This window comes from Talpa occidentalis, unplaced genomic scaffold (assembly GCF_014898055.3).
Source record: "Talpa occidentalis isolate TD23 unplaced genomic scaffold, MPIMG_talOcc4v2.1 talOcc4.10, whole genome shotgun sequence".
NCBI lineage: Eukaryota > Metazoa > Chordata > Mammalia > Eulipotyphla > Talpidae > Talpa > Talpa occidentalis.
The window spans coordinates 39,120,279-39,146,679 of NW_023600993.1; the positions used below are offsets into that span (position 1 = coordinate 39,120,279).

The following is a 26,401-nucleotide window of genomic DNA, read 5'->3' on the forward strand; positions in this document are numbered from 1 at the left end:
CAGTCCAAACATTTTAACTCATTTTACCTTTACAATAACCCCAAGATGTAGGTTGTAATGCTCTCTCTCATTTTAAAGACAAGGGCTCAGAGGTACAGAGAGGTTATGCAACTTCTCCAAGTTGGCACAGCAAATGGCAGTATCTGGGTTGGAAGATAGGCACTCTAGTTCCAGAGCCTGTATTATTAACTGCTAACCAGTGTTGACTATGGGAAGATGCTGCATCTCCATGCTCTATACCGGGAAATTTGCAAGACACTTCCCTGACTCATTGGTAAGCTAGGTAAGCTAACAGTGGTTACAAGGCTCTGTCCCTCCATCTGACACAGCATTTCTCAACTGGAGCAGGGGTGGCAACTCTGCTCCCTAGGGAACATTCTGCAATGTCTGCAGACATTTTCAGTTGTCACAAATGGGGGAAGAATGCTCCTAAACATTTCACAGGATAAATTCCACAACAAAAAAATTACCTATCTCCGAAGTCACTAGTACAGAGGCTGAGAACCCTGGAGGTAAACATCTGGCTTAGAGCCACTGCAATATGCAGTCAGTAGGATATTCCAGGAAATTCAATCTGACTACCTAGAACGTTATTTTATTACTCTCCTCAAATCATTCCACCTTCCTTCTCTTTTCCTGTAATTTCATCATGATCCTCTCTCGCTGTGCTAAATGTTTACGTGGAGTAATTATCTCCAAGCACAAATTTATACATCATTAGCAGTAGAACTAGTAAGAATTGTAAAGGTTAATACTAGCGAAAGAAATGAGCATTAAAATACAAAATAAATCCTTGAGATTTGATTATCACCTACATGCCTGATATGTGAATGCTTATTTGTCTGGATGCCCTAAGCCATAATCATGCTCCATACTCACATCCCATCAATCCTCAGTCGCCATGGACATCTCTGCTAAACACACACGACTCCGCCGATTTCATAAAATGATTTTAATAGAAAAGTACAAGATATGAACAAAAATAAATAATCTTTATCTCATTTCTAGCCCAGCAAATTGTACACTGCATATAAAACTGGTCTAAGATGCGATTTTCCTCATTCCTTTTTTTTGCTTTTGAAATACTGAGACAGCATTTTACTGTTCTAGATGAGAAGTGACACATTTGTTTCAAAAATCATACCAATCTTTAATCATTCTACATCCATTTTTTAAAGTTGGCTAACAAGATGATGTTTCACTAGAATAAAATATCCAATCATCAGATTTCAGTGTAGTTTATATGAAGAGGTAAATTATAAGACTCCTTTACTAAGTTTTAAATTCCTACATTGCTGATCATTACCTGCATTAAAATCCATTTCATCGTCTTATTTTCAAAATGTGGTATCGGGTTTTCATCATTCCATAGAGAGAGGGGAGACTAAAAAAACACTTCTTTAAAAAAAATAAATATTTTTAAAGTATAGTTTACAGTGATAATGCAGTATTTCAGATCTATGCCTTGGTTCATATTTGCATTATATATATGCTTCAAGTTACAAGTACCCTCTCTGTCGATCTCTCTACTGCCGTTATGGACCACTCCGTGTCTGGGGACTGTTTTGGCTAATGATCTCTTGGAATCGGGCAGTACCAGTCTCTTACGGGAGTACTTGTCCTCCTAGACTGTCATATTTGATAACCAAGTGGCTTGAGTAATGTTGTGCAAAAACAAATTGAAAATTGGTATTGGCAAAATCACGAGAAAAGGCTTTGGGTCGGCTACTAAAACCTATACGCTGCCGGTCTCAGGGGGTCAGTAACTCCAAGAACTAAACAGATAAACAGGACTAACAACAGTCTTCCTTTTACTTGAGCCCATAATTACTATTTTGAACACAGCTCTGTTTACTGCTGCCTATATATAATTTTTTTGTTAATTTTCCTGTATTGGGAAGATCTTGAAAGCACTCCAGATGAGAAGGAAAAAAATATGCTGACACTCCCAAATCAAGTATATGTTTTTGCAATAAAGAACACTGGTCAATATACAACTGAGGAAAAACTGAAACAGATGTGAGTCCTAGAACCACAAGCGTTTGAATTTGCCCAGAAATGCTATTTTAAACACTCTATATGTTGGTCTACTGTTTTTTTGTGGAATAATGCATTCTTGGCATCCTTAAAAGATTTCAATATGTTACAAGGTTATCCGGAAAGAAAAAAAGCAGAAGGTTAACATATCAATCTGCACAGGGTTGGCCAGATTTCGGTGTTCGCTTTCGGAAAGCACAAGAACTAGTATTAATTGCACTTAACACAACGGACCTTTAGTTTCCAAAGAGTTTTCATTCTCTGCAGACTGAGGCTTGCTTTTCATAAAAGTACTTTCAAAGGGGCATAGATATGCTCGATCCTTAGTAACTTCAACTAGAGAAGTGCAATAGTTGCGTGATAAACACAAATATACTTTTTTGGATTACAATTCTGGTCATGGATAAAAGCCTGGGTCTTTTTGGTTCCTCTCTGAGCTGTTACAATAGCAACACGCTCTAAAACAATTAAGTTACATGCATAATGCTAAAAGAATGTGAACAATCCTATAACCAGCTTTAAGCCATCTGCTTGATTTCTGGTTTTGAGGAACATATAGAGGAAAAGAGAATTCCCCTTTTGTTCCGTTACATATAGAAATCTTTTGAAGCTTCCAAATAGTTTGGTTTTGGTAAAGTTCTCCACTCTTCTATTATTCTGACATGTAGTTCCCCTAAACTATCCCTCATGGTTTCTCAAAAAAATCTCCACATGAAGTATCCAAAGGACAATTGAAACCACTTACCAATATACAAGTAATGTTTTATTTTATATTCTATCTTCCATTTGGCCTAAGCCTTTCAATGTTTGATTTTTTTTTTTAAACCAGTGAAATATACAAATCACACAAGAACAGAAATATGTACATTAAAAGTACAGAATAAAGGCCATAGAAGATAGACATAATATCTGAATGACAAGTAGAATATTTTACATTAAATAGTTTCTTTTAAAAACTAGGATTGTTAAACTCAACTCTCTTCATAAACACGAATCACTAAAAAGAAACAAAATCTGGTTTAGCAAATAAAAAAATTACTTCATGGTTTTTGTATAATAAAAACCAAAAAAGTGACATTTTAAACGAATTAGTGCTTTTTAATTTCAAGATCTTTGCTTGCAATTCACTGCAACCGAGGGGAAGTGAACATCCTGTGCAATAAATTAAGAGCCACAGCTGCTGAGGTGACACGAAGGCCACCAAGCCGGTGAGGGTTGCAGGGGAGGTGCAGCTTTCCAAATACGAAAGCCATGGTGTCTGAGATAAGGACACACTTGACGGCACTTTTTGGAAAGAGGTGTCCATGTTCGAAAAAATGTTAAACTAGCTCCATCTGTCGTGGGCTGGATTTTCCTCGGGGACTCAACAGGTCTCATAGGCACTGGTTTCCACTCTGCAAAATGAACTGAGAGCCTGCCAATGTTTCTGAGTTGGAATATTTCTTCATCTCCACGTCTGTGTGGAACAAGTAATGCCCTCTCCGCAAAGTGTACAAAGTGAAGGTCAGAGAGAAGGGGGTAGGGGGAGGGAAAGGAAATCTTCAAACCAATACGCATATCAATGGGTGAGACCTTTCAGGCCCTCAGAAACACAGTGCTTCTTGGGGCTACCATGTCAGGACCACCGCCCAAGCTCAAGTAGGACACCTTTTGGAAAAATCCCCACTGGATGGCAGACCACACTGCGCTAGACCAAGAAATAACCCCACAGTAAAGTGTAAATCTAAATCACTGGCTGCACTGAGATATAATTATATTTATATTTATATATATATATGTATATATATATATGTTATGTACAAAAAACTTTGAGATATCAGGCACCATTAAACCACATTTCCCCCCTTATAAATGCAACTGTTCAAGTATACTGGGAACAGTTTTAGGGTACACCTGCAGTATAATAGGGAAAGCTTGAGCGGATAGTCCAAACACAGGATCATTAACAGTGATATCTGCAACACCTCTGTGAACTCCATTAGCCAAGTAATGTCATTAAAACATAGAAAACTATTGCTCCTCAAAATAACAATTTAGAAAAAATAAAGTCCCTAAGTAGTGAACTGTTTTGCAAGTGGCGCTCCTAATGTTTCATTTCCTGTCCTACAATCAATCAAAGGGGACCCAATGGAGCTGCCCTTTTGGCAAAGGGGCCAGCATCCAGAGGGGCCTGGGGTCAAGTGGGAGGTGGATTTTACTTTTTCCCCTCAAAGAGGTGTTCTGCTCTGGTGCAGTGCTGACCTGCACACAATTATCTTGCTGTGTGGGCTGAGGATCTGTGAGTGGAATCCATGTATTATTTTCATTATTATCATTTATTAACCAAGTATCCCTAAGAAAATTACAGTCTATTTCCCTTTATTTTCAAGCCAACCACTCCGTCCCCTGGCCCCTCTCCAAACAAAAAGTCTAGCACCTAGAGTCATCTCGGGATCCTTTTCCAATCTGAAAACTTAATTCTTGTAACAACTTTAAATTGTTGTCTTAATAGAAGCATTTTTAAGTTCTTAAGAAGTTCTGGAGCCTTTTCTCCCTGCTCCCTAAGTATCAGTAGCTATTAGAATAGGATCATCTGCAGATGGAATGTTCCAGAAGAATGAGACACAGGATATACCTTCTACCTTCAGGGATATGAGGTTCCCACCCTTACATTTTTAAATGATTATTCTGATATTTCAGGTTGGCAGCCCCTGGGAAAAGGAGTGGGGGTTGGGGGGGGGGTCCTGTTTTCTCTTTTGTCTCTCAAGACCCTTCAACTTTCACCAGAATGTTTAAGATTCATTTCGGTCACAGAAGTTGAACTACATAGATCTGAACCCCCTCTTGCAGCTGGATGCTCCCTGTACCACGTGACGCCATAGTTCAGAAAAAGAAAACAAATCTCCTTTACCTTCTGGATGTGCACACAGCTAAGTTAGGGTATGGGTCAGGCTCCCCTCATCCTACACCATCAGAAGAAGTCTTGCCTTACCTTTTCAAAGATCCACAAAATAAATATTTTTCTTGGTTCCCACCCCCCATTATTGCCAAATAATAATTATAATATTAATAATAAACCACAGCGTTCTTAGATGGGAACAGAAAAAAAAATTAAAGGTTCCGGTTGCAATTCTTGGGAGAAAATAAAACAATATTAAAAAAAAAAAAAAACAGAAGCACTGTACTTTCTATAAATAAGTGGGTCCTGGGAGTTGGGCTGGGGGACAGGCAGGCGGCAGGGCGCCCACTATTTGCACACGAACTGGTCCACGATCTCTGTGCACTTCTTGCACTTGACATAGCAGCACCAGTGGAATTTGCAGTGGCAGCGCTCCGTCTGAACGGTCTTGAACTGGTCGTAGCCACGGCCGCAGCACATGAGCTCGCAGCCATCCATGCCCTCGGACGTCTTGTTGCACAGGCGGCCCTGCGTGCCCAGCGAGCCCGTGCTCTCATTGCGCACACAGTAGTCAGGGCTGGGGTCGATGTAGACCAGGTCCTGTGTGGTGGGCGAGTTGAAGCGGCTGTTAACCTGCACCAGCTTGCCCCGGCTGTTGAGCCGCATGGCGGCAGCGCTGTCATACTTCTCCTTCAGGGCGTCCCCCACCTTGCGAAAGTCAGCCAGCTGCAGCCAGCACGTCTTGAGGCTACAGGAGCCAGACACCCCGTGGCACTTGCAGGCCACGTCGGCCAGGTTGTACACCGTCTGCGGGGAAACACAGCCAGTCAGCACACACGCTCACGGAGAGGCACAGGCAGGAGCTAGGGGAACACAGCTCTTCACTTTCCAGGTGGAGCCCAGGCCACCAGCTAAACGAGGGGTCAAGTTATTTCCTTCTCATCCTCCACGACCAGAAACCTGGTGGTGTCATCTTTAAAAAGTCTACACAAAAGATATATTCTTAGCCCCTCAGTATTATTACATCATCATTTAAAAAAACCAAAAATGGTTTTTGAATGGGAACAGGAACAAAACATCATTCCGGTGCTTCTTCCTTGCAGGAAAACACCAGCACTAGCGGCAACTAATATGGCATAGACTCATGTCAAAGGCTGCACAATTCCTTACCTGTATCACCAGGCCTCATCCCCATAACCGTTTATGAGAAGTGCCAGGATCATCCCCATTTCACAGAGAAGGAAAGTGAGGCCCAGAAAAGTGAGTTAATTCTCTAAAAGCTGGGAAGAAGTTGTGTCTGAATTTGAATGCAGGCAGTTGGGTACAGAGTTCATGTTCAGGAACCATTCCAGGGACACCCAGCCAGTAAGTGACAGGGCTGGAGGCATCTTGCCCAGGTGAGATGAGGGTTCAAATCTTCACTCATTAATTATTGCTATTATTATTGCTTTTAGCAGGCACTGCCATAAGAAACCTTATACTCTATTTAATCTTCCCAGCAATGTTACAATGGGCTAGATTAGGTGAGAGCAATGTCATACACAGAGGAGGGTAAGTGGCCTGCAAGGCCAAACAACTAAAATGCAGGGTAACTCAGGAGTAACTCCTGTACTGCCCCTCTCCCCTACCACCAATGAAAGGACCCAGGCAGACATGGGTTCTGTCCTCACTCTGCCCCTGCATTCAAGCTACTGACCTCACAGCTCTGAGCTTCCATTTTCCACCAGTGAGGGGGACTGTGATAGTACCAAGCTCATAGCATTGTTAAAGGGCAAAATGAGGGGACACATGTGCAGAATGTGACAAGTAGGACACACTCAGTAATCTGGTCTTTCTCCAGGGTAATGAGGGCATGGCATATGGGCCTTGTTCCTGGGCCCTTGTCCAGTGACCTTGGCCTCCCGGTAGCAGTGCCCACAGGTCTGGCCCCACAGCACTGTGCCCAGCAGTATGGGAGGTGGCGGCTGCCTATTTATAGCCCTGACTGCCCACAGTTGCCATGCCAGTGACCCTCCAGTGTCGGCGTCATGCTGGTATGCTGTAGAGGGCCTGTCAAGAACCTGGAGGCTAGAGTGAGAAGGCTGCTTCCACCCAGAAGAGCTAGCTTCTTTCTCCAGAAATTACAAGGGGCTTTCTTAATAAGGAGGCCAAAGTATATTCCCTCAAAATAAAGAGTTTCAGCAACTCAGCTAGTTTGAGGAAGGGTTTTGCAAACGTATTTAACCTTTGCTTCTCCTTTGAAGAAAATAAAAAGCAAATGCCCCAAGGAGATTCTAATATAATTTCCTGGCATAGGGTCCAACTTCCCTCCCTACCCCCACTACCCTGGAGAAAAACTGTCATCTTCTATGTAACCTCATTCCTCAGGATCCAAGTTCACTACTCAAGTGGTAACAATGACCCTAAAAATCTCACTATTAAAAAATGCAGATGATCGGGCCTCCCTGGTGGCACAAGGGGTTAAACAACAGTTGCACTGTGAAGCAATCCACAGCCTCTGCAGCACGAGTTCGATCTCCGGCCGACCAGAGAGAAACCTACATGGCGCAGCAGACCTCTCCTGTCTCGCCCTCTGCTCCCCTCAGCAGTGTATTTCGGTCAGTCTGCCTGTTCTGTTCCCCACTCTCTGTCTCTGGTGAATCCTCTCACCCTCCCACACATCTGGACTGTACCCCGGCTCTTGTATAAATTAATAAATAAATCTTTACCAAAAAAAATGCAGATGATAAATGAATGTGTAATATTAAAAGTGGTTTTCCACCTCTCCAATTGGATATCTTTTGACCCTTTGGTCTGGGCTGCTATACCCATGATGATATCTCTATGTGAAGGAAGTCCAAGAAATCCCCAAAGATGGATGCACCCAACATGGGTGTGATGGGGCCCAGAAGAGTCAGTCTCATTTCTTTTGTGGAGACTGAGATACTGGGCACCCTGTGGGCACAAGTCCAATGAGGTGACCCTGATGAGAAAAGGAGGAAGGTTCTGTGGGCTCCAGAGAGAGAGAGGGAGCTGCCAGGGAGCTGCCACACTTGTTACATGGCTTCAGTTGACCACAGAGGGGAGAGAGCATGGGCCACACTGCAGGCACTGCAGCAATGGGGGGGGGGGGCTGAGAAGGAGAGACCACACTCCCTCTGGAGCAATCATCTGTCCCCTTAGGCAGCACAGGCAATATTCTGCAAAGTTTAGTCTAACCCTCAACACCCCCAAATGTTTCACATCAAATGTGAGAAGAAGCTAGGTTAGATGGAATTATCTAGATAATCTTTTACTTCTTTATGTCCTTTGCTTCATAACATTCAGCAATCAAGTTAGCATTTATTAAATACTACCGACACTAAACAGACCTTTGATTGAACCATGTAAAATTATTGGTCAGAAATAGTCAAGCTTTGGTAATTTCCTATGCTACACTCGACTATACGAGCGCAGCCTCAAGTGATAGTTAATGTCATGATCATTTAACATAAGTCGAAACTGAGGCTCAGATCTAGGAAAGCACAGACAGAACTGGATTTTACTCTAGATTTCTATCATTCCAAAACCTACAGCCCTTCACCCTGCAGCTGTGATGTAGGCATTTATTTAAGAAGTGCCTGGGCTTCTATCTGAATCCATCACTTTTTGCCGGTGGCATGGAGTGAGGTCCTCCAGGCCTCAGTTTTCCAATCTTTAAAATGAGGTTGTGTGACCAGAGGGTTCTGAGCCTCCTTCCAGTCCTCTGTATTTTGCTCTGTGATTATCTTTCCTTTTCCTCACCCCAAAATACAGAAGAGTGAAATCTCTGACCAGAAAGTTCCTGGCACCCACCTTGGATTCTGTGAAAAAATAATGGCCCTGGTTTTCAGTGCTGCCAAAGTTAAGAAAAGTTTTCACCCCTTCATTTTAAATCAGCCATAAAGTGCCATGTGTTTAACCACAGGAAAAAAAAAGGGTCTTTTTAACTATTGTGGAAAAGTTTTTCATATCCCCACCAGGAGAAAGAAAGTATGGAAGAGAGGGGCGCAGGAGGGTTCCCAAAGCTGCTCCTCTCCCTGCACTTCCGAGTGGCTCTCTCTTCCTCCAGAGTTACCACCAGTCGTCTGATGGTCATATAAAATTCCACATGACTAAAAGCGCTGGCGTTTTCCTAGAAAAGATCTTTTAAAAAACCCCAGAAACTTCAATCTTATAAGGCCTGCTGTCTAATGACATAAGGAAAGGCAAGGAGAAAGAAAGGCAGGTAAGTCCTGCCTGAAAGCTGGGTCGCCCCGGGTGTCCTCATCTGAGCACCTGCTGGGATAAATAACTCTCTCCATGTCCTGGGAAGAGGGAGAATGTTATTAAACATTTTTTTATTTCTGAGTCTGGCTGGGCAATTGCACTGAGGACAAATCTAAAAAGCGGAGGAAGGTCTTGCTCAGACAACTGCAGAAGCACCTGGGCTGCAGGGACTCAAGGGGGGCAGCCCAGAAGCCTCTCTGGACAGGAGAGGGGTGTGTGGAGAGAAACAGGGAGAGGCAGACGCTGACAGAATGGCGGAGACACAGGAACAGGAATGCACTGAGAGGGTGGCAGAGGGAGACACACAGAGCCCAGAGACCGGTGAGGGGGGTAAGAGCGAGGGGCTGACTGGGGGGTCTGCTGGGGCACTCACCCTGCGGCCGGCCTCGTTGTTGTGCAGGTTCATGAGGATGCGCGCGCTCTCATAGGAGCCCTTGGCGTGGATGCGCTCCCGCTCGCGAGCATCCACGAACTCCTTGGCGAAGCGGTAGCCATAGTCGATGTTGTCGCCGCAGCCGCCCCAGAGCCAGTCCCGCGGCAGGTCCTTGGGGCGCGCGGCGCGGCTGCAGCCACAAGTGGACAGCTCACCCTCGCGGCAGGCCCGGCTCATGGCGTTCACCACCCCGGCCGCGCTCACCGCGTACGTGAAGGCCGTCTCTCGGCTGCCTGCGGGCAAAGACGCGGGGTCACCGGGCTGCCTGCCCCGCAGGCTTCAGAGAGGGGCAGGGAGATGCCGACACCCGGACCCCCAAGGACAGCAGCCACCCCATGTGTTGCCCCTGGCAGCCCACTCCCCCAAGGGTATCCAGGAGTCCCCAGCCCCACCAAGACCGTGGCCAGGGGCCCACCCTGAGGACAAGCCAAGAGAAATGCCCCCAAACACACAAGAAGGAAGGAATGACAAGGGAATAGCAGGTCCTCCACCTCTCCATGCTGACATTTCAGAGCCTAAGGCAGGGGTGGTTAGCAGTGCTGGCTTGATATTTCTCCACCATGCTTTTGAAAATATTCAAAACTTGTTCCCAAAATGCACATGAAAGAGGTCATTGAAGGAAAACTCAGAGTTTAGGTAGATGTCCTTACACATATTTTGATATTTGGCATTATTTTCATTTTGAACTAGCGGTAGGGCAAGAGCATAGAATTTGCTAGGCTTAGAGTCTCTGGAAGTCTTAGGCTGGCAATGGACCCAGACACTACAACAGCCACCCTGGCAGTGGCCACACTAGCTTAAGCCTGGCTTCCCCTCCTCCTTTGGCAGTTGTAGCCTCTCCATCCCACTCCATCATGCAGTATGAAATAGCTGTCTCAGAACAAGGTTCTGGACCTTCCAGGGGCCCTTTCTAAACTAGTTTCTAGAGTTAGAAATAAAACTTGCCTCTTCCTAAATTCTGGGCTGATTGACCTGATACTTCCCATTCAAGAAGATAAGTATCCACTTTTAAAACAGCCTGCTGTTCCTCCACACCACTTCTGCAACTCCCTGACAGCTTTACTTCCAAGTGTTAGAATAACAGCAAGAAGGGGGAGAGCAGACTGTAAGAGGAATAAAGCCTTGTTCTTCTGAACACTTAAAAAGAATATACAAACCTGAAGGTTAGGGGGTTGTGTTTCTCCTTCCCTAAAACTTGTAAAGAACACCTCACTGTAAAACTGTGAAATAGGAGGCCTACTTTTAAGGAGAAAAATTGGAGACAGTTACAGACTACCTTTACCTCCACTCGCCCTTGGAGATATTTCTACAGGTGATAAGAAGACACTTTATAAAAAAAATGTGGTATGTACTATGAAAGAGAAAGGGTTAACAGCAGGCCCAGCTAGGCAGGATGAGGGGATCTCACTTTCCTCAACTATAAAATAAGGGTATTGAAATAGGGATGCCTAGGGGGGAAAAGGCCCCTTCTTGCACTGAAATCCCTGGACTAGAACTGGTTTCTCCTCTACTAGAGGCCTTGCTAACAATCTCTATTTTGGGTGGGGTGAGGGCAGCACCAGAAGAGCTGGCCACAGGACTTGGTCCCAGCCAGAGGCTCATTCTGCAGGGGATGGCGGCGCCAGCTCCAGGGTCCAGCCACAGCCGCTCTTGGACATCTCCCCTCTTCAACACCAGCCATTTGATTGCCTCTTGTGGCAATGGCAACGCTTGTGATTTATCACAGGCCTTCCCTCTCACGTTTAAAAAATGACTATCTTGAGAAGTGTGCTGGTGGTTGGCAGGAGGATCCAGAAAGTTCCAGTGGGGGTGTTATATCTATCAAGCTTGAATTAGAGACACAGAGAGCATCGGGGGAGTGGAGAGAAATGAGGAGAAGACAGATTCTAGGGAGTTACCAGAGGATTAACACTGATAATACAGAGAATGCCATGGCCCTGGATCCGAGACTTGTAGAATGAAGAGGCTGCAGCTAGAGGAATAGGAGATAAACAATTCTCTGGGGACAGAGGAAAACAAGACACTGTCCTTTGATTATACAAATCGTAAAAGGGCTTTTGTACAAGACACAATAATATTGCTTTTTTTTATAAGTATCTTTTGAGGATTTCCTTTTTTGCTCCAGAATACAAACCTGGTAGAACTTGCTAAGCTAACTGGTCACTGCAGGGAAAACATCAGTTTGCAAAGTGCTCTTTGGCTAATCGCCTGTGGATATAGTCATCCTGGATGGAACACTGCTGGTTCAGTTAGGGTTTCCCTCTCTGTGAAATCTGCTTCTATTCGGCTCCTCACACTCCTTAAAAATGGTGCCTTTCTAACATATCTTTTCACAGCGTGGAAACAAAGAAGAGACTAGACAAAAGCTGGAAGGAAAGGGTAGCGTGATGAAAAATGAGAATGTTTCCAAAATGAAGAGAGGGCCCTTCATGAGGCGATCGTACACAGTGCCTCCAAGGCAATTGGCACCCTAGAAAAATGAGTTGAGGAGGGGTTGGAGGTGGCAGCCTGAGTTTCTCAGACACTAGCCCCATCTCAGGGTCAGATTCTCACGGACAAAAAAATTCTCTCAATATCTCTAGAGTACTAAGGGATTTGGGGTGGGCGTGCGTGCACGCATACACCTTTTAGCATCAAAGGTATTTTAATTTTTCCCTTAGCTCATTCTTCTCAAACATATCCTTAATGAGAAAAAGGAAAGCTAAATAACTCTCCCACTATTGAGGCAGGGTCCATGTTTTTCCTTCTCTTCAGCTCTTTTTAAAGTAAATAAGGAAGAGAAGAGCCCCTTTGGTGTCCCAGCAAAAGCAACCACAAAGCCACCCAGCAGCAGCTTTCTGCTCACATACCAGGCACCTGGGGAACTCTGGGAAAGGGAGATGCAAGAGGTGCTGTCTTCTTCCTTGCACCTCAGATGACTGGCTGATAGTATCTTCAAGGGCTGCTGGTATCTCAGGAAAGCTGTCAAGAGGTTCCACTCCCACCCACTCTCCATCACCCCAGGCTGTGGTACCGCTCAGCAGAGGACCAGAGTATACTTGCAAGGGACAATTAAATATCGGCCTTTGGGCCAAGGGGTCTGTTTGTTTCCTGACAAAGCAGGCTCTTTGGCTCCTGGACTCTATTTTAAATAAATCTCCAACAAAATTCAAACTTATCAAATGATGGCTTAGTTAGAATATTTTAGTCCCAAACCAGCTACGTGTGAAGAGAAGAGGAAGATTTTAAATCAAAGCTGTATTCAAGTGCCTATACAGATAAACAGTTCCAACTGCTCTTCCTAATTCGTGGTTCCCATCAGAGATGTGTGATTTTGCTAACTCGTATACACATGAAGAACGTGGTCCTACAGTCTGAGGGGAAGGCAGTTAAGGGGAACACATAAGGCAAAGGTGAGGGAGGGAAACTGACAATATTATTTGGCCAAAAAAAGTTTGGCGTTTACTCACAAGATCAACATGCAGAATTAAATTTCCAGCACTCCCCCAGTTAACTACATAAGACAGCCCATATTCAGGGAAAATGCCTGTATTCCTGAAGCCTGACGCCTAGATTCAGATCCCAGTATATACATTAGCACATTTTAATCATTAACAGGAAGGACAAAGCCCTATGAAACTTTGCAGGCTGAGGCTGCAGAACTTTTTCCCATTCAATTAGAGGAACGGCTTCCAGTCCTGTATTATTTTAGTTTATGAAGCTGCTTGGCTGAAACATCCACTGACAACTCTTTTTTGTTCTCAATGAATGCACTTTTCAGGAGATTTTAAAAAGCATTTTATCCATCCGTGACGGATATTAAGCCAACTTTTTTATCTGCAGTCAGTATAAACAGTTAATTGCTTTGATAAATCGCTTCTTATTTTAAGAGTCACTGCAGTAATATTAATTATAAAGGCTTGTTTGCATGAAAATCAAGAGACCTAAAATATTCACACTAGAAAGCACACACAGGGCCACATCTGTCACATAGTGTCCTCTGCTATTAAGTCAAACCAGAGACAAACTGATTTCCCAAATGCTTTGCCTTTAGCCCAGCTTTAATGTTACCTCCTCCCTGAATGGAATACCAAGTTCAACAACATACATGAAATAAAGAATTAAACTGTGAGTGATACATTTTTTTTTATAAAGTTGAGATCTAAAGCATGTGCTTTTATACCAATTGCCAAAATCACAAATGTAAATTGGATCACTTCTAATTAAAATTCTTTCTGGGACTAAAAATAAAGCTTTTAACATATATATCTCTACTGCTCAGGAAATATCTACATTAGGAAAATTAAAACCTTATTCGCTTTCAACATATCCAGCATTCTGAAAGATGACAATTTTTAGTTTGATGCATGGTCCACTTGAATTGTGGCTTGAGTTAGGGAATGCCTACCAGTTAAAAGTTTTGAAGTTTAAAAGTATATAAAGGCTTCAACTTCCCTCATCTACCATTGAGAAACCAAAGTCACTGTTCTGCTGTTTTAAACAAAACGCTTTTTCAGAACAAAAAGAAAAGTGCAAGAAGAACAAAGGTGTCTTACATGTGCCCCTCTCGATTTGTTAAAGAAGTCTAAAACTTATAGTCAGGTGTGGGGTTAGGAAGCAACACAAGTAGCACCAATGACAAAATCCCCGCGTCATCACCTTGCTGGAGGTCCCCCCCTTATCAAGCTTCTAAGTAAGCACTGAAGACTTTTTCTGGGAGAAAAGTTTATACCCTTTTAAAGACACGCTAAATAGTTGCCTACCTATCTGCATAACCCTGCCAAAAACGGAGGTGTTATCCACGGTGCTGCAGTTCCATCTTCGATGGCGGAATTGATACTGGCATTCTTTGATGCCTGTCTTCGCACCTTCCCCGATGTACTGCATGTGGTCCTGATACAAGTGGCAGAGTTTCTTCTGTCCTTGAGAAAGTCCTGCCAGTTGGCTGCAGAGAGGCTGAGCTCCTATGATATATACTTCTGACATCTGAACAGGGTTATTCATACCTAGCGACCTAAAAAGGGAGGGGGGGAGATGTGCATTCAAGATTTACGTGAACTCTAGAGGTAGGCCCCATGAAAGCATGTCAGCAATACATAGTTTTAAGCACACAGATGCTTTTTCTCTCCTGCTTGTCCTCATGACAAAGTATGAGAAGGGCTTCATAAAACTTCTCTGTTTAAACTCCACTCAGAAAACGGAGGTATTGTGTACTCCCCACCCCGCCATCTGGCTCCTCAGTTAGTTTTCACTCCCTTCCTCGCCCCTCTGCCATACATTTGAACCAACATTTCCGAAATCCAGTCAGAATAGGGGGAAATGGCGGTTTCGGGGACGGGCCTCTGACATTAGAGAAAGTGACTCACTTTGCCCCACAAATTGGACTGATCTGCCTTGAAAAAATATGAACGCTGCAAGTAGACACAATTCGACACGGGTAGGAGATAGCAGTTCCTTTTGACTGATGGAAGAACAGAGGGACAAGTATACAGACTGAAGAAAATTCACCATGTTCTGGACATTTTAAAAGGGCTCCTTATGTGATTGTAAAGGACCCAAGACAAGGTATCCAGTGAACAGAAGTCATGTTTGACAGTCAGAAAAACGCCGTTCATTTACAGGGAAAAAAATATCCAGAACCCGTCAAAAATAATCCTCTGGATATATTGCAGTCTATCTACAAGGCCCCTGCTAGAAAGAAACCCTCGTTTAGGGATATTTGACTACTTCAAGTCAACCTTCTTTTGATCAAATTTCAAGCCCATATTCTTCCCCACTGGAAGGTTAGCTGTCTTACTTTAGAACTCTGTCTACTTCAGACCCTGAAGGTAAATAACCTCAAGTGACAGAAAATAAAAGTTGGAACCCTCTTTTACTACCTAAAGGTAGCAAAAAGTAAATTTTTACTGATTAGGCTTACAATCATCAGACAAGTGAACTGAAGTTCCCTTTTATAACATGATATACTACTAGCATACATCTGAACAAGGACCTCACAGAAAAAAAGTCTAGATTTATAGGTTCCAATTCCCTTTGGAGCTAAAGATAAGCTTTCCAATATTAGCAAATGAAAATAAAATTCTGATGGAAAGATATATATATATATATATATATATATATATATATATATCTGTACTAGAAAAAAGCACCCAAACTCACGACTCGGTTTTAAATCCTGCAGCATCATACAAATTACTTTTTAAAATAAAAAAAAATTACAAGAATATGCATAGAGAATGAACTTACCACCAAGAATTGGCTTCTATTACAACCTGGGCGAAGGAAAAAAATATGGCAAAAGCCATCAGGAAGAACTTGGAAGACATTGCACTTCTAGCCGTCCCCAAAGCAACTCCTGGGCTTAATATTCCAATCGACTTCTGGAGAGGGAAGAAAGGAGCAGATGTTTATTGCCTTCAGATAATTTTCAAGCATACAAGTTTAAACAACGGAAGCATCCGGGGTCTCTTAAGTTTACTGTTGATTGACTGCGCTTCTCTTCGGTGAGTTTTTTGATGGCAAGATATAGGCAGTTTCTTTTTCCAAATTAATCCACCCACGCAACCTCACCAGGAAATCTGATTTCGCTGGGATCCTGCGCGCGGGGCACGCCAGCGATTACAAACATGTCTCAATGCTGTTGAGTCAAAGCCCCGGTGCCAGGCGCTGCCTCCTTCCTGCTGGCGCGTCCCGCACCCCTCGCGCCCCTCTAGTTCGCGCAGAGTCCGTCCCTCCTCGGGAATTCACTCGGGAACCCGCCGCCACCCTCGTCCTCTCCCCGACCTGAGCGGAGCAACAAGTGGAGCCAGAATTAATTCCATGGGCGAGAGGATGGCGAAGGCGACTGAGGCGCGCCGCCGGCGGCTGCCGAGGAGGCGGGGTGGCCCGCGCGGGGGTGGGGGTGGGGGCAGGCCGCGGGAGGGAAGGGCCAGGGGTGGGGGGCGAGGCCCCCGGGAGCGGCGCGCGCGCGAGTGCCCAGCTGGGCAATGCAGCTTCGAATTAACATCTTGTGCTTCACCATCAGTTTACGGGCCGCTTTGGGGGAGGCCACTTCTAGAGAGGGAAGGGCAGCCTGGGTTTCCTGGGTCGGCCCCTTGGCTGGGTTGGAGAGGGACGAGGAGGCAGCGGACGCGGGGACTCAAAGGGGGGGGAGATTTGCTCCCCCAACCCAGGATAGAGGAAAACAGTGCCCCCCTCTCCTGACCGCGGCCTCCTCCGACTCAGAGTACTTCGGGAAGGGCTGGCATCTTCAAGAAAGAAAGGGATCTGGGGGTCCCGTTGTCCCGAGAGAGGATCCCTGGCTGGTCCTCCCCACAAAGCTCCCTTAAATCCTCATTTTTCACTCTCCCTCTGGCCCCCCACTCCTGGCAGCTGCCGCGGCGCGCGCGCGCAGGCACTCGGGGGACTCCGGTGTGTCCTTCGGTCCTAGTCTGGACGCGTCGGCCACTTGGCGCGCGCGGCATCCGGAGCCCGGCGCCGGGACGCGGCCACTCCACCCTCCAGCCCAAGTCACGCTCGGTTCGCTCCGTCCTGCGGGAGGGCGAGGCCAGAGGCGGCGCGCGGGGTCCTGCGGCCGGGCCGAGACGCGCGGGGTCCCGCGCCCGTGCCGAGCTCCTGGGCTGCAGGGCTGAGGGCCCCGGCGGCGACAGTGCGTGCGGTGAAGAATTTCGGGGGGCAGGGGGTTGGCCTTGCAAGCTTCCGCCGCCGTTCCTCGCCACTGGGGACTCCTCCACCTGTAGGCGGCGGCGGAGCGAGGCGGCGGAGGGCTCGGGTGGGAGGAGCGGGTTTCCAAATCCCCTTTCACATCTCTGATACGTGGGACTCGGCCCCGCCGCGCAGCCCGCAGTCCCGGAGGGAGCCCCTTCCGTGAGGAAGGAAAGGTGGGCCTCCACCAAACCCGGGGAGCGCCAGCGCCGCAAGGGACCTGAGGGGACCTCGGCTGTGGTGAAAAGGCACCGGGGCTCAGGAGAGTGCCCTGGGTTTCCCCGCCAACCGCCCGGGACTCCTGGGGGCTTCTCGGAGGCAGGGGAAGCGCTTCTGTGGTCCCTAGCGCCGGCCACCAGGGCTCTGCGCGGTGGCCCTGGCGTCCCCAAAACGCTTCCAAGCTGGGGGCGCAACCCGGAGAATGGAAACCTGGGGTTTCCCTGCCTGGGAGCGGAGGCTTGCTCTCCCTCCCCACCCCCGCCCGAAGTGTCAAGTTTCCTGCAGAAGGAGGGGGTGGGCAGCGGGGACTGCCTTCTCGCGGGGCCCTGGCTGCAAAGTGGACTCTCCCCGAGCGCGGAGAAGGCAGCGCGCGCGCACACACAACTACGCACTCACATTCATGTGTGTTCACACACTCACACTCGTGCACAATACTCGCGTCGGCGTGCTTCCGAGAGGGCCGCCGAGATTGCTGCTGGCCGCGCGCACTTTCCGAGCTTCCCGACGGGTGGGGCGCGCGGGGCGGGGCGCGGGCGGCGGAGAAATTGATAACAGATTTGGCGGATTACGGCGGATCTCTTTGTTAGAGGCGAAGCCACACAAACCGAACCTGCTCTCCCCCCGGACGACCACGGCGACAGCCCACCCTTTCCTAAAAGCGAGGCCAACCGGGAGTGGGTCTTTTCGCTCTGCTCCACTCGGGTCACCCGGGTGGCCGTAGGCCCGAGATGTCCCAAAGGGGATGCGGAGGGAGAGCCCCCTAAGTCGCGCCTCCACTTAACCCCGCAAGCTCGCCGGGAAACACCTTGGCCCTCTTCCTGCTGCAGTCCTCGTGCAACCCCGAAAAGGCCTCACCAGTTTGAAGGACTGAAAGAACCCACAGGGAACTCACTAATAAACATATCAAGTCTGTAGGGTACACATGCCGGCCTGTTTAAGAGATTTGGTTGAAAAGGAGGGGAAAAAAAAAAAAGTACGAAGTGAAACTTCTGAGACTGACACCGGGGCGACAACAAAAGCTCCCGGTAAAAGCTGAATTTACCAAAGCGTGGGGTGAATGTTTGGGAACACTTCCGAGCCCCGGAAAGCCGACTTCGTAAAGAATCCTGGAAATCTATTGTAGTGTAGTGTTCCCCAACATTCGGGCATTGCAGTGGTTCTGGAGGGGTGTGGTGGGGATTGTGTGTTCGGGCGTCTTTGCCTCCAGCCCCTCGTGCTCAACGTATTGGCTGCTTATTTTGTTTCTCCTCCCAAACCTTTGTATTGATTAAAGGGGTTCCTAGCTTTTTTTTTTTTTTTAATCAAATGGGATGCCGGTCACGGGTGATGAGAGGAGAGAGAGGTGAAAACACGCTGGTGAGAGGACTTTCAGGGGCCTCAGAAAGCACAAATGTGAGCACAAACCCCACAGCTCCCGAAGTCCTTAGCCTGCGGGCCCCTGTAGAGAAACTACACAAAGGCAGGGGGAAGACCCTGGAGCCCCCCATTACTGGTGCTATCTCGAGGATCTGGGCATCCCCCTTGGGTTCTTTGCATTCAGGTCCCCCTCAAGTTTCTGGAAACAGAAATGATAAGGGAGATGAATTCGGAGGAAGCCCATTTCACCTGGGCTTATGATGGTGAAAAAGATAGGAAAACGCCAAGAATCCCAGTTTTTGGTGGGAAATAAATTTGTTTTCCTCACTCCTCAACCAAGGAGTTGGAGACATTGGTGGGAGAAAAACTCAGCTGCAGCCAAAGCCGGGTCATCCTGCTCTGAGGGAAAACAGAGAGAAGTGGGAGATGCTGAAGGATGAACTGGTGCAGCCCATAGGAGCTCCCCTTTGCAGACGTAGACGAGTCTGCTCCCCCAGTGCCTCTAGCCTGGACCCAGGGAAACCAGGGCAGCCCCAAACTGCTGGTATGTGTCCACAGTGCTGGGGGGGAGTGCTGGAGATGGAGAAAGGTTGGAATGAGTCTTTGAGCCAAAATCAGTGCAAGGATAAGAGGAGCCTATGCCTGCCTAGGACTCAGAACAGATAGCAGGTCCAGGAGGTTCCTGGGGAAGACTGGACTGTCCTGTTCTGTTCCTCCCCTCATCCAGCCCCTGGGAAGGCGCTCTAGACCTCAAGACAACCCCCTCTCCCCAAACACACCCGAACATATCACTTACACCTTCTCACATAGGGTATCTAAGTCTCCTCTCTACACAGGCTCTCAACTTTGTCCAAAGGAAGAGTTGAGTGTCCTTGAAATGAGAAAATAAATTAAAGATCCCCTGGATCGTCTCTTTAGAGGTCGTTTCATCCCCTTTTAAAAGACAAAGAATCTGAAGCCCAGAGAGAGAAACCAACACTTTTCTCAACCCTATCTGGAGAGACAGAAAGAGAAAGAGACAGAGAGAGAGACAGAGAGACAGAAAGACAGTCACATTTGAGGCCTCCTAGGTTACAATCCAGTTGCTAAGACCAGCCTTAGAGAAGTATCAACCCTAAATGCACTCCTCATAGTCCCATTTGCTGAGTCGGATCCAAGATCCCTTCCGTACTGCGGTAGCCTCACAACACAGCTCGTCCTCCAGGGATGTCCCAGGGCCTCTACCCTGAGAACAGGACCTGCTGGTAGAGAAGGAAGAACTGATCCAGAGGTAGGAGGGAAAGGCTAGCGCGCCCGCCCCAAGGCTCCAAGGCGTCCTACCTCAAGGCAGCCAACAGGGGGCAGCCGGCACCGCACAGTGGAGAAGAAAAGGCAGCGGAAAGGACTAAGCTCTGAGCGCTCGGTGCTAACCCCTTGTGCACCGAAGCACCCAGACAGGGAATGCCAAGGCAAGGGACCCTTGGGCAGAGCATCCAGGCGAGAGTTCTCATATGTGGGGCCGGGCAGGAAAAAGGCTAGTATGTCCCAGCTCCGAAAACAACTTAACCTCGGCCCCCTATCCCTCTCGGACCCACACGAGGACACGGGTCCACAATTCGGACACACACACACCAATTCCAGGGCTTCTCCATCGTCTGTGGCTCTCAGCGTTGCCCCCCTTGGAACTCCCCTGGCAGAGGCTCTCTAGAAACTAAACCTAGGCATCTGGCTGGCTGCAGCTGTGAATGTTGGCGGGGGCAGGGGCTGAGGAGGTGCGATCCCGCTGCAGGCTCCAAGTGACTTGCAAACAACGAGTTGTCCATTTAAAGAAAGTGAGCGAAGAGAAGGGGCCCCATGCCAGACTGGGATTGGGAAGTAAAACAAGGCCGCGGGATGCCCAGGTTTTGTTGTTGTTTTTTAACTTTTTTTGGGGGGGGGGCGAGGGGCGTTGTTTGTGTTTCGAGAACATCTTCCAATTACAACTTTATTTTCTAGAAAACTAAAAATAGAAGAGGAAAATGGAAATAAGGATGGAACCTTGGAATAGAGAGAAAAGTTGTTTAGAAAAAGGCAAGTTAAATTGTAAGGAGAAATGTTAACTTTTCGTAAAAGTGAACTCTCGGTGACCCTCGGAGTGTGTGACTCGGCTTTAACATACAACTGACAATTAAAACAAACAAGAGTTCACAAACTGCCCCCCACCTCCAGCCCGTTCTCCCAACCCAGAGGCCCAAATGTTTCCAAAGGACAAGGCAGATTCCTTGCAGGGGGCCGGGGCGCACTCTTCCAGGGGACAGAATTACAGCCAGCATTCCCCACCCCCATCACCGCTGCAAAGTGCCTGAGCTCACCCAGTGGCGGCTAATAATGCTAATAACGCGACCCAGCTCCCCGCGCCGGGGTGCGCGCTGGCCCCCAGCCAGGCACTCTTAAAGGCACAAGGCCTTTCCCGGTCGACAGGAGTCTGTAACCTGGCCTCGGGCTGCAAAGGGCTGGGGGTGCACTCGTCTGGGGTTGTGGGCCTCTAGTTGCTTCTCCCAACCAATGAGTCCCCTTCCGCTCTCTGAGCCCGGGCCACACACCCTCTCCGTGCCCGCGCAGTGGGCGCTCGGTAAATATTTGTTGAATTGAATCATTATCCTGTTACTGAAATATACATAGTAAATTACACGCGAGGTTCTCGAGGCAAAGGGAAACTCGTCTGTGACCCACATTCAAGTCTTTCTGCCATAATTCTTCCCCATGTTTTCTCCAAAGTCGAAAAAGTTTGCAGAACGTTTGTTAGGACAAGAAGTGGTCTCCCGGGAGACACAAGCAGTGCGCCGTGGGCTGGAGGTCTAAGGGGTCAGGGTCCCTGCCAGCAGCAGGGGAGCTCCAGCCTCTCCAGGCGGTAGAAGAAATGGAGGGATAGGAAGAGGTGTGTGCCGGGGAGCCAGGAAAGGGGGGCGGTGGGGGGTTGCAGTGAACTTCCAAAAGGAAAAAAAAAAAGTATAGAAAAAAAAGTGGCGAGCGTCGCTGGCGCACTGAACACCTACCTTCATGGCGAGGGGGAGGGGGCGCGGGAGGAAGTCGCCACCCGACTGAGGGCAGCCGAGGAATCCGAGCGGAGCGACCAGGTTAAGGCTGGGGGGGCGATTCGGCGCTGAGTTGAGGGCTCCTCCGGGGCGCGTTGGGCAGACGCAGGGAATGCAAGCTAAAGTGGTCACTGGCTCCCGAATCCGGGCACCAGGGCCACACTAGGATGCTCCGGGGACTCCAGGAGGCGCAGAAGCCAGCCCGCCCGCGGCAGCGACAGGGTCGGGCCGGGGCGCTAGGAGGGAGCCGCGGGTCCGGCGAGAGCGCGCAGGCGACTGTTCCGCGGCGAGGCGCTCCCTCTCCAACGTCCATCAGCGACGGCGGTAATTAGGGCTTTCCAACCCCAAATGTGGGCGTGATTGTGCAAAAGACTTTACAACAAATAATAAAAAAAAATTCTTCACAAGAGGGTGAAAAAAATGCCCCACTACTCAACTCTGGCCCGGGGCAGGGAGCGGGGGGGGGGGGCGATCCTTGCGCCCAGGTGCCCCCAGTTCATTCACACCACGGATTCTGCAAACTCCGGCGGCTCACGCCTCCCGGTCTCCAGCTCCTCCTCTCCAAGTCTGTGGCTGAAACGTCTGCTTCCAGGCGCTGGTCCTGTGGCCGCGAGTGAGTGTGTGGACGTCTGTGTACACACACAGGCAACACCCAAACACACACACACATACACACACCCAAACACACACACACACGCGCGCACGCACGCACACTAGCTGTGGGGCCACAGAACAATCAGGCGTGCACGGCTTTTTCTCCGGGAGATGCCGCTGGAAACGCACAAGTCGCTCTCCGAGTTGCAAGAGGCAGCGCCAACTTTTGTCCTTTCATTTTAGGGTTTGGCAAAAGAGGGGCGCAGGACGGGTCAAAGTCGTTCCCGAGCGTTGTGCTGCGCGGTGGATTTAGGGGGCGAATGGCAGGGGAGCCACTAGCTCCCTTCTCCCGACCCCCTTCTTTCTCTCTTCGGGTTAATCCCCCTTGTCCCCGCCTTTCCAGGGCGCAGAGGCGCGAGGGCACCGCGGGCGAGGGGCCGGGCCGGGCGCGGGGCTTCGCGGAGGTCGTCGGGCTGCGGCGGTCCCCGGCGGGCACGGCTGCCCGGGCTGCCCGGTCCTCGCGGGGCGCCCGGGCCCGAGGGGCGGGAGCGCAAACAGGCGGGCGGCGGGCGGCCGGGGGCACCGTGGCGGCGGCCGGAGGAGCTCGCTCGGCCGCGGCCGCTCGGAACCGGACTCTGCGCGGCGGAGGCGGTGCCTGGGCGCTCCTGCAGCCTTCACGCGTCCTGCGCCCCGCGGACAGACCGCCCGGCCGGGGGACGCGTCCCCCACCCACCCCCGGCCCTCCTGGCCAGCTGCCTCACTCTCGCCCTCCCGCTCTCCGGGCTCCTCTGTCCCCGGGTGTTCTCATCGGGGGGAAAATTTTTTTTTTCAGTTGCAGAACCAAAGGCGACTGGAGAGAGAGAGAGGGAAGAGGAGGGGGCAGAGCGAAAAAACTCCACTTGGCCTGCGCGCATGCGTGGTGAGGCCGGCCTATGACAAACTCCGCAGGATTTTAAAGCCGTACCACGGGCTGGGGTGCAAGGGAGGCGGGATGCATTCCCTGCTCAAGCCCCCTGCGCTGGGCTCCCACCCCCTCCACCCCCGCAGGCATCTGCTGGAAAAGAGAGGGCCGCTCCGCAGCCGGCCGGCCGCCAGACTGTCTGCACTCCTTCCCAAACCGCTGACCCGCGGGAGGCTGAACCCCAACTTTTTCACCGATGGGCCCTTTGATCTGGCCTCTTCCAGGCCGCTCCCACTGGGGCTGCAAGGGGTGCTGCTGCTCGGGCACTGAGCACGGTCCAGACAGTTCCCCTATTCTTACCCCTGGGTGTGTGTGTGTGGGGGGGGGGTCGCTAAGCTGGGATGCTGGAGAAAAGGGTAGGTGTAGGTGCATACACCCTGCAGTGCCCCCAGGGCAGTAGATTAGTGGACTAGGGCGCATGGTGGAGTATCTAGCTACCACCCAGCATACCCAGGTGTGAGGCGCGGTCCTGTGGGGGCTGGATCTTGGCAGATGCCCTAGGTGAGAGAGAAGCCTGCGAAGTTTGGCAAAAAACGGGTTCCAGGGCACAACACACTTCCAGACACCTGTGGTTGGTGGAATCCTGGCAGGAGGATTTTGGTGCCCCCCACCTCAGGCACACCAGCGGGGCCACCGTCAAACTGTGCCTTACACTAGAGAGCAATTCTTGTTCTTAGTGCACAGCCCTCTCCAGGCATAGGAGGTGGAAGGGGCGTGTGTGTGTGTACAGACACACACACACACACACACACACACACACACACACAGAATTCCGAATTCCATTTCCCTTCCATCTGGCATGGACTTGACCTCAAGCAGCAAAATCTATAGCTTGGGTACTTCTGTCTCCTGGGCTGCAAGGTGTCCCATCCCAGATTTAACTACTCCTAGGAGCTAAGAAGAGGCTCAGGAATGTTGTCCCTCTCTTTGCTGTCCCTTCCTCGTCCTACTTTTATGCTGGCTGACTGGACCCTCCTCAGCCCTAGCCTTCTATTGCCCGGTGCATCAAAATGGTTGTGTGGCATTCTCAAAACCTGCAAGAGATGCCCCTCTGGCCTGAGATCTGCTCTAGGGACAGTAGGGTCTAAACAAGAGGGCTTTCTGCCTGGCCAGATGCTGCCTGGGCAGCTTCCCACTGCCCTTCCTTCTCTCCCACAGTGGCTGCAGCCAGGGATTCCTCTGGGCAGGAACCCCAGTGTTGTCCCTCATGAGGATTCCAAGGGCAGACCTAGTTCTTCTGCAGCAGCGGCACTGAAAAATGACGGGAAATGAGTTGGCTAAGAGTGGAGCTCCCAAAGGGTGCTGAAGCCACTCAGCACCTGAGTGTCTGGAGGCAGTACACATAGATTATCTTATTCCTAGGAGAATGGCCTTACACGGTGAATAGACTCCACCCATACAGCCAATCCAGGTATACTTGTTTTTGGTTATCTTTGGCTACCCAGCCACAAACCTTTTTAAAGATGATATATTCGGAATGATCTGGATAATTGCCTGATTTTCTCCCACTTTTCTTTGCTTGTGTAGATATAGGCACGGCCGTTTTATTTGCCCCTTTATTTTCTTTCCTGGAGGGGAAGGTTTTTCGTGGTGGTGAAGATTGCCCACTTCACCTGCTTCTTTCTAGCAGTGAAATCTTGGACAAACCATTAGCTTCGCAGTGCCTCGGAATTCTCTTCAACACATATACTTCACCACATTGGGGAAAAAAGCAGACAACCATCAGGAACACATGTGGTAGGGGCACAGTGAAAATGAAAGGGGTGACCTTGAAAATCAGAGAAGTGGGAAAAATGCCCAAAGATGGTCATGTGGTACTTGGCTGAGGTCAGGCACTTAATTGGTCCTCAAGAATGCTCTTCTACGAAAAGTACTTCTGAAGAGAGATTTTCAAATACTTTGGTTGGCAAAACTGGACCACACATGACAAGATCATCTATGGTTTTGATTTACCCCAGTTGGATTGACTATTCCTACTTTTCACTGAAGAAATATGAAAGACCTTGGGTTACTGGGTACTTCCCCAGACCTGACTGGCTCTGTTCGAAAATTAAATAATCATATGCTTCATTTTATCTTTCAGAAAAAATTCTAAAATTTCCAGCAAACCTATCAGACCCCAACGGTTTCAGATAAAGGATGATGGATTTTATCTGATGGTACTGATATGGTGAGCTGAGACTATATCCCATGGGGGTGCAATACACTCCACGATAGTGGAGATGTAAAGCCAGTGCCCAGAATTCAGTAAGTTCTCGGCACTTAGTAGGTGCTCACTAGTATTTGTTGAACTAACACATGAATGAGTGAATAGATGAAAAGTTTCTTTCTAGAAGAAGATGTCAAGTGGAACCAACTGGAAAGCCCCTTTGAGCCTTCAATCACGGGGTGAATGCTGGCAAGTCAGGCTCTGTTCTAACATCCTGTCCCATTCTGAGTGTTGATTTCCTTCAGGTGAGAGACTACCAGGCAGAAAGGGGGAAAGTGGGTGCCTCTCCATCTCCATCTTCCAAGGTTCCCCTAAGACAGGCCTCCAATTTGTGGAAGTCCACTTTTCCCCTTGCAAACTGTCTGTGCAAACGTTTGGGTGTGTGCACTCAAATTGAGTCATCTGCAAACACACTGGCAAGGCATCACCCTGCTTCACTCATTAAAAATGCTTTTGAGTCCGTGAAACAAATAAATCAATATTTTTGGCTGCTCTCCCAACAGGGTTATTTCACAAAACAGAGTGCAAGATAAAGAATTTATGAACGATCGCATCCTTGTGCCGCCTTCCCCAGTGGGAGAAAGCAGGGTCTGGGTTGTCATTCTGGGAAAATCTACCCTCCTTTTATGCCCAGCAAATAATATTTTATGGCCCTGAGTTTATGGCGGTGTTTTAATGATCCGCTGTAGAAAGCGGTTTTCTCTCCAGTCGC

The 26,401-nt window shown here is 48.7% G+C and overlaps 1 protein-coding gene across 3 annotated transcripts; it reads right to left on the reverse strand.

Annotated features, from left to right (window-relative positions):
• Positions 1 to 455: 455 nt before the first annotated feature.
• On the reverse strand, positions 456 to 22,965 carry WNT5A (Wnt family member 5A). 3 transcript variants are annotated; one of them, XM_037530811.2, is made up of 5 exons: positions 16,377 to 16,473; positions 15,840 to 15,973; positions 14,357 to 14,607; positions 9,555 to 9,847; positions 456 to 5,722 (listed from the first exon to the last, which is right to left on the reverse strand). In XM_037530811.2, exons 2-5 carry the CDS (start codon positions 15,917 to 15,919, stop codon positions 5,264 to 5,266), a joined length of 1,083 nt encoding a protein of 360 aa, XP_037386708.1. In that variant the 5' UTR covers positions 15,920 to 15,973; positions 16,377 to 16,473; the 3' UTR covers positions 456 to 5,263. The 3 variants fall into 3 exon arrangements, with proteins under 3 accessions (XP_037386708.1, XP_037386713.1, XP_037386699.1); XM_037530816.2 differs by lacking the exon at positions 16,377 to 16,473 and adding an exon at positions 16,164 to 16,206; XM_037530802.2 differs by lacking the exon at positions 16,377 to 16,473 and adding an exon at positions 21,887 to 22,965 and having other exon boundaries at positions 457 to 5,722.
• Between the last annotated feature and the right edge of the window lie 3,436 nt (positions 22,966 to 26,401).

Coding starts and splice junctions, on each gene's coding strand:
- WNT5A (XM_037530802.2), bottom strand. Junction 14,608..15,839: donor ATAGAAGCCAATTCTTGGTG/GTAAGTTCATTC, acceptor CTCCCTTTTTAG/GTCGCTAGGTATGAATAACC. Junction 5,723..9,554: donor ACAACGAGGCCGGCCGCAGG/GTGAGTGCCCCA, acceptor GTTTCCCCGCAG/ACGGTGTACAACCTGGCCGA.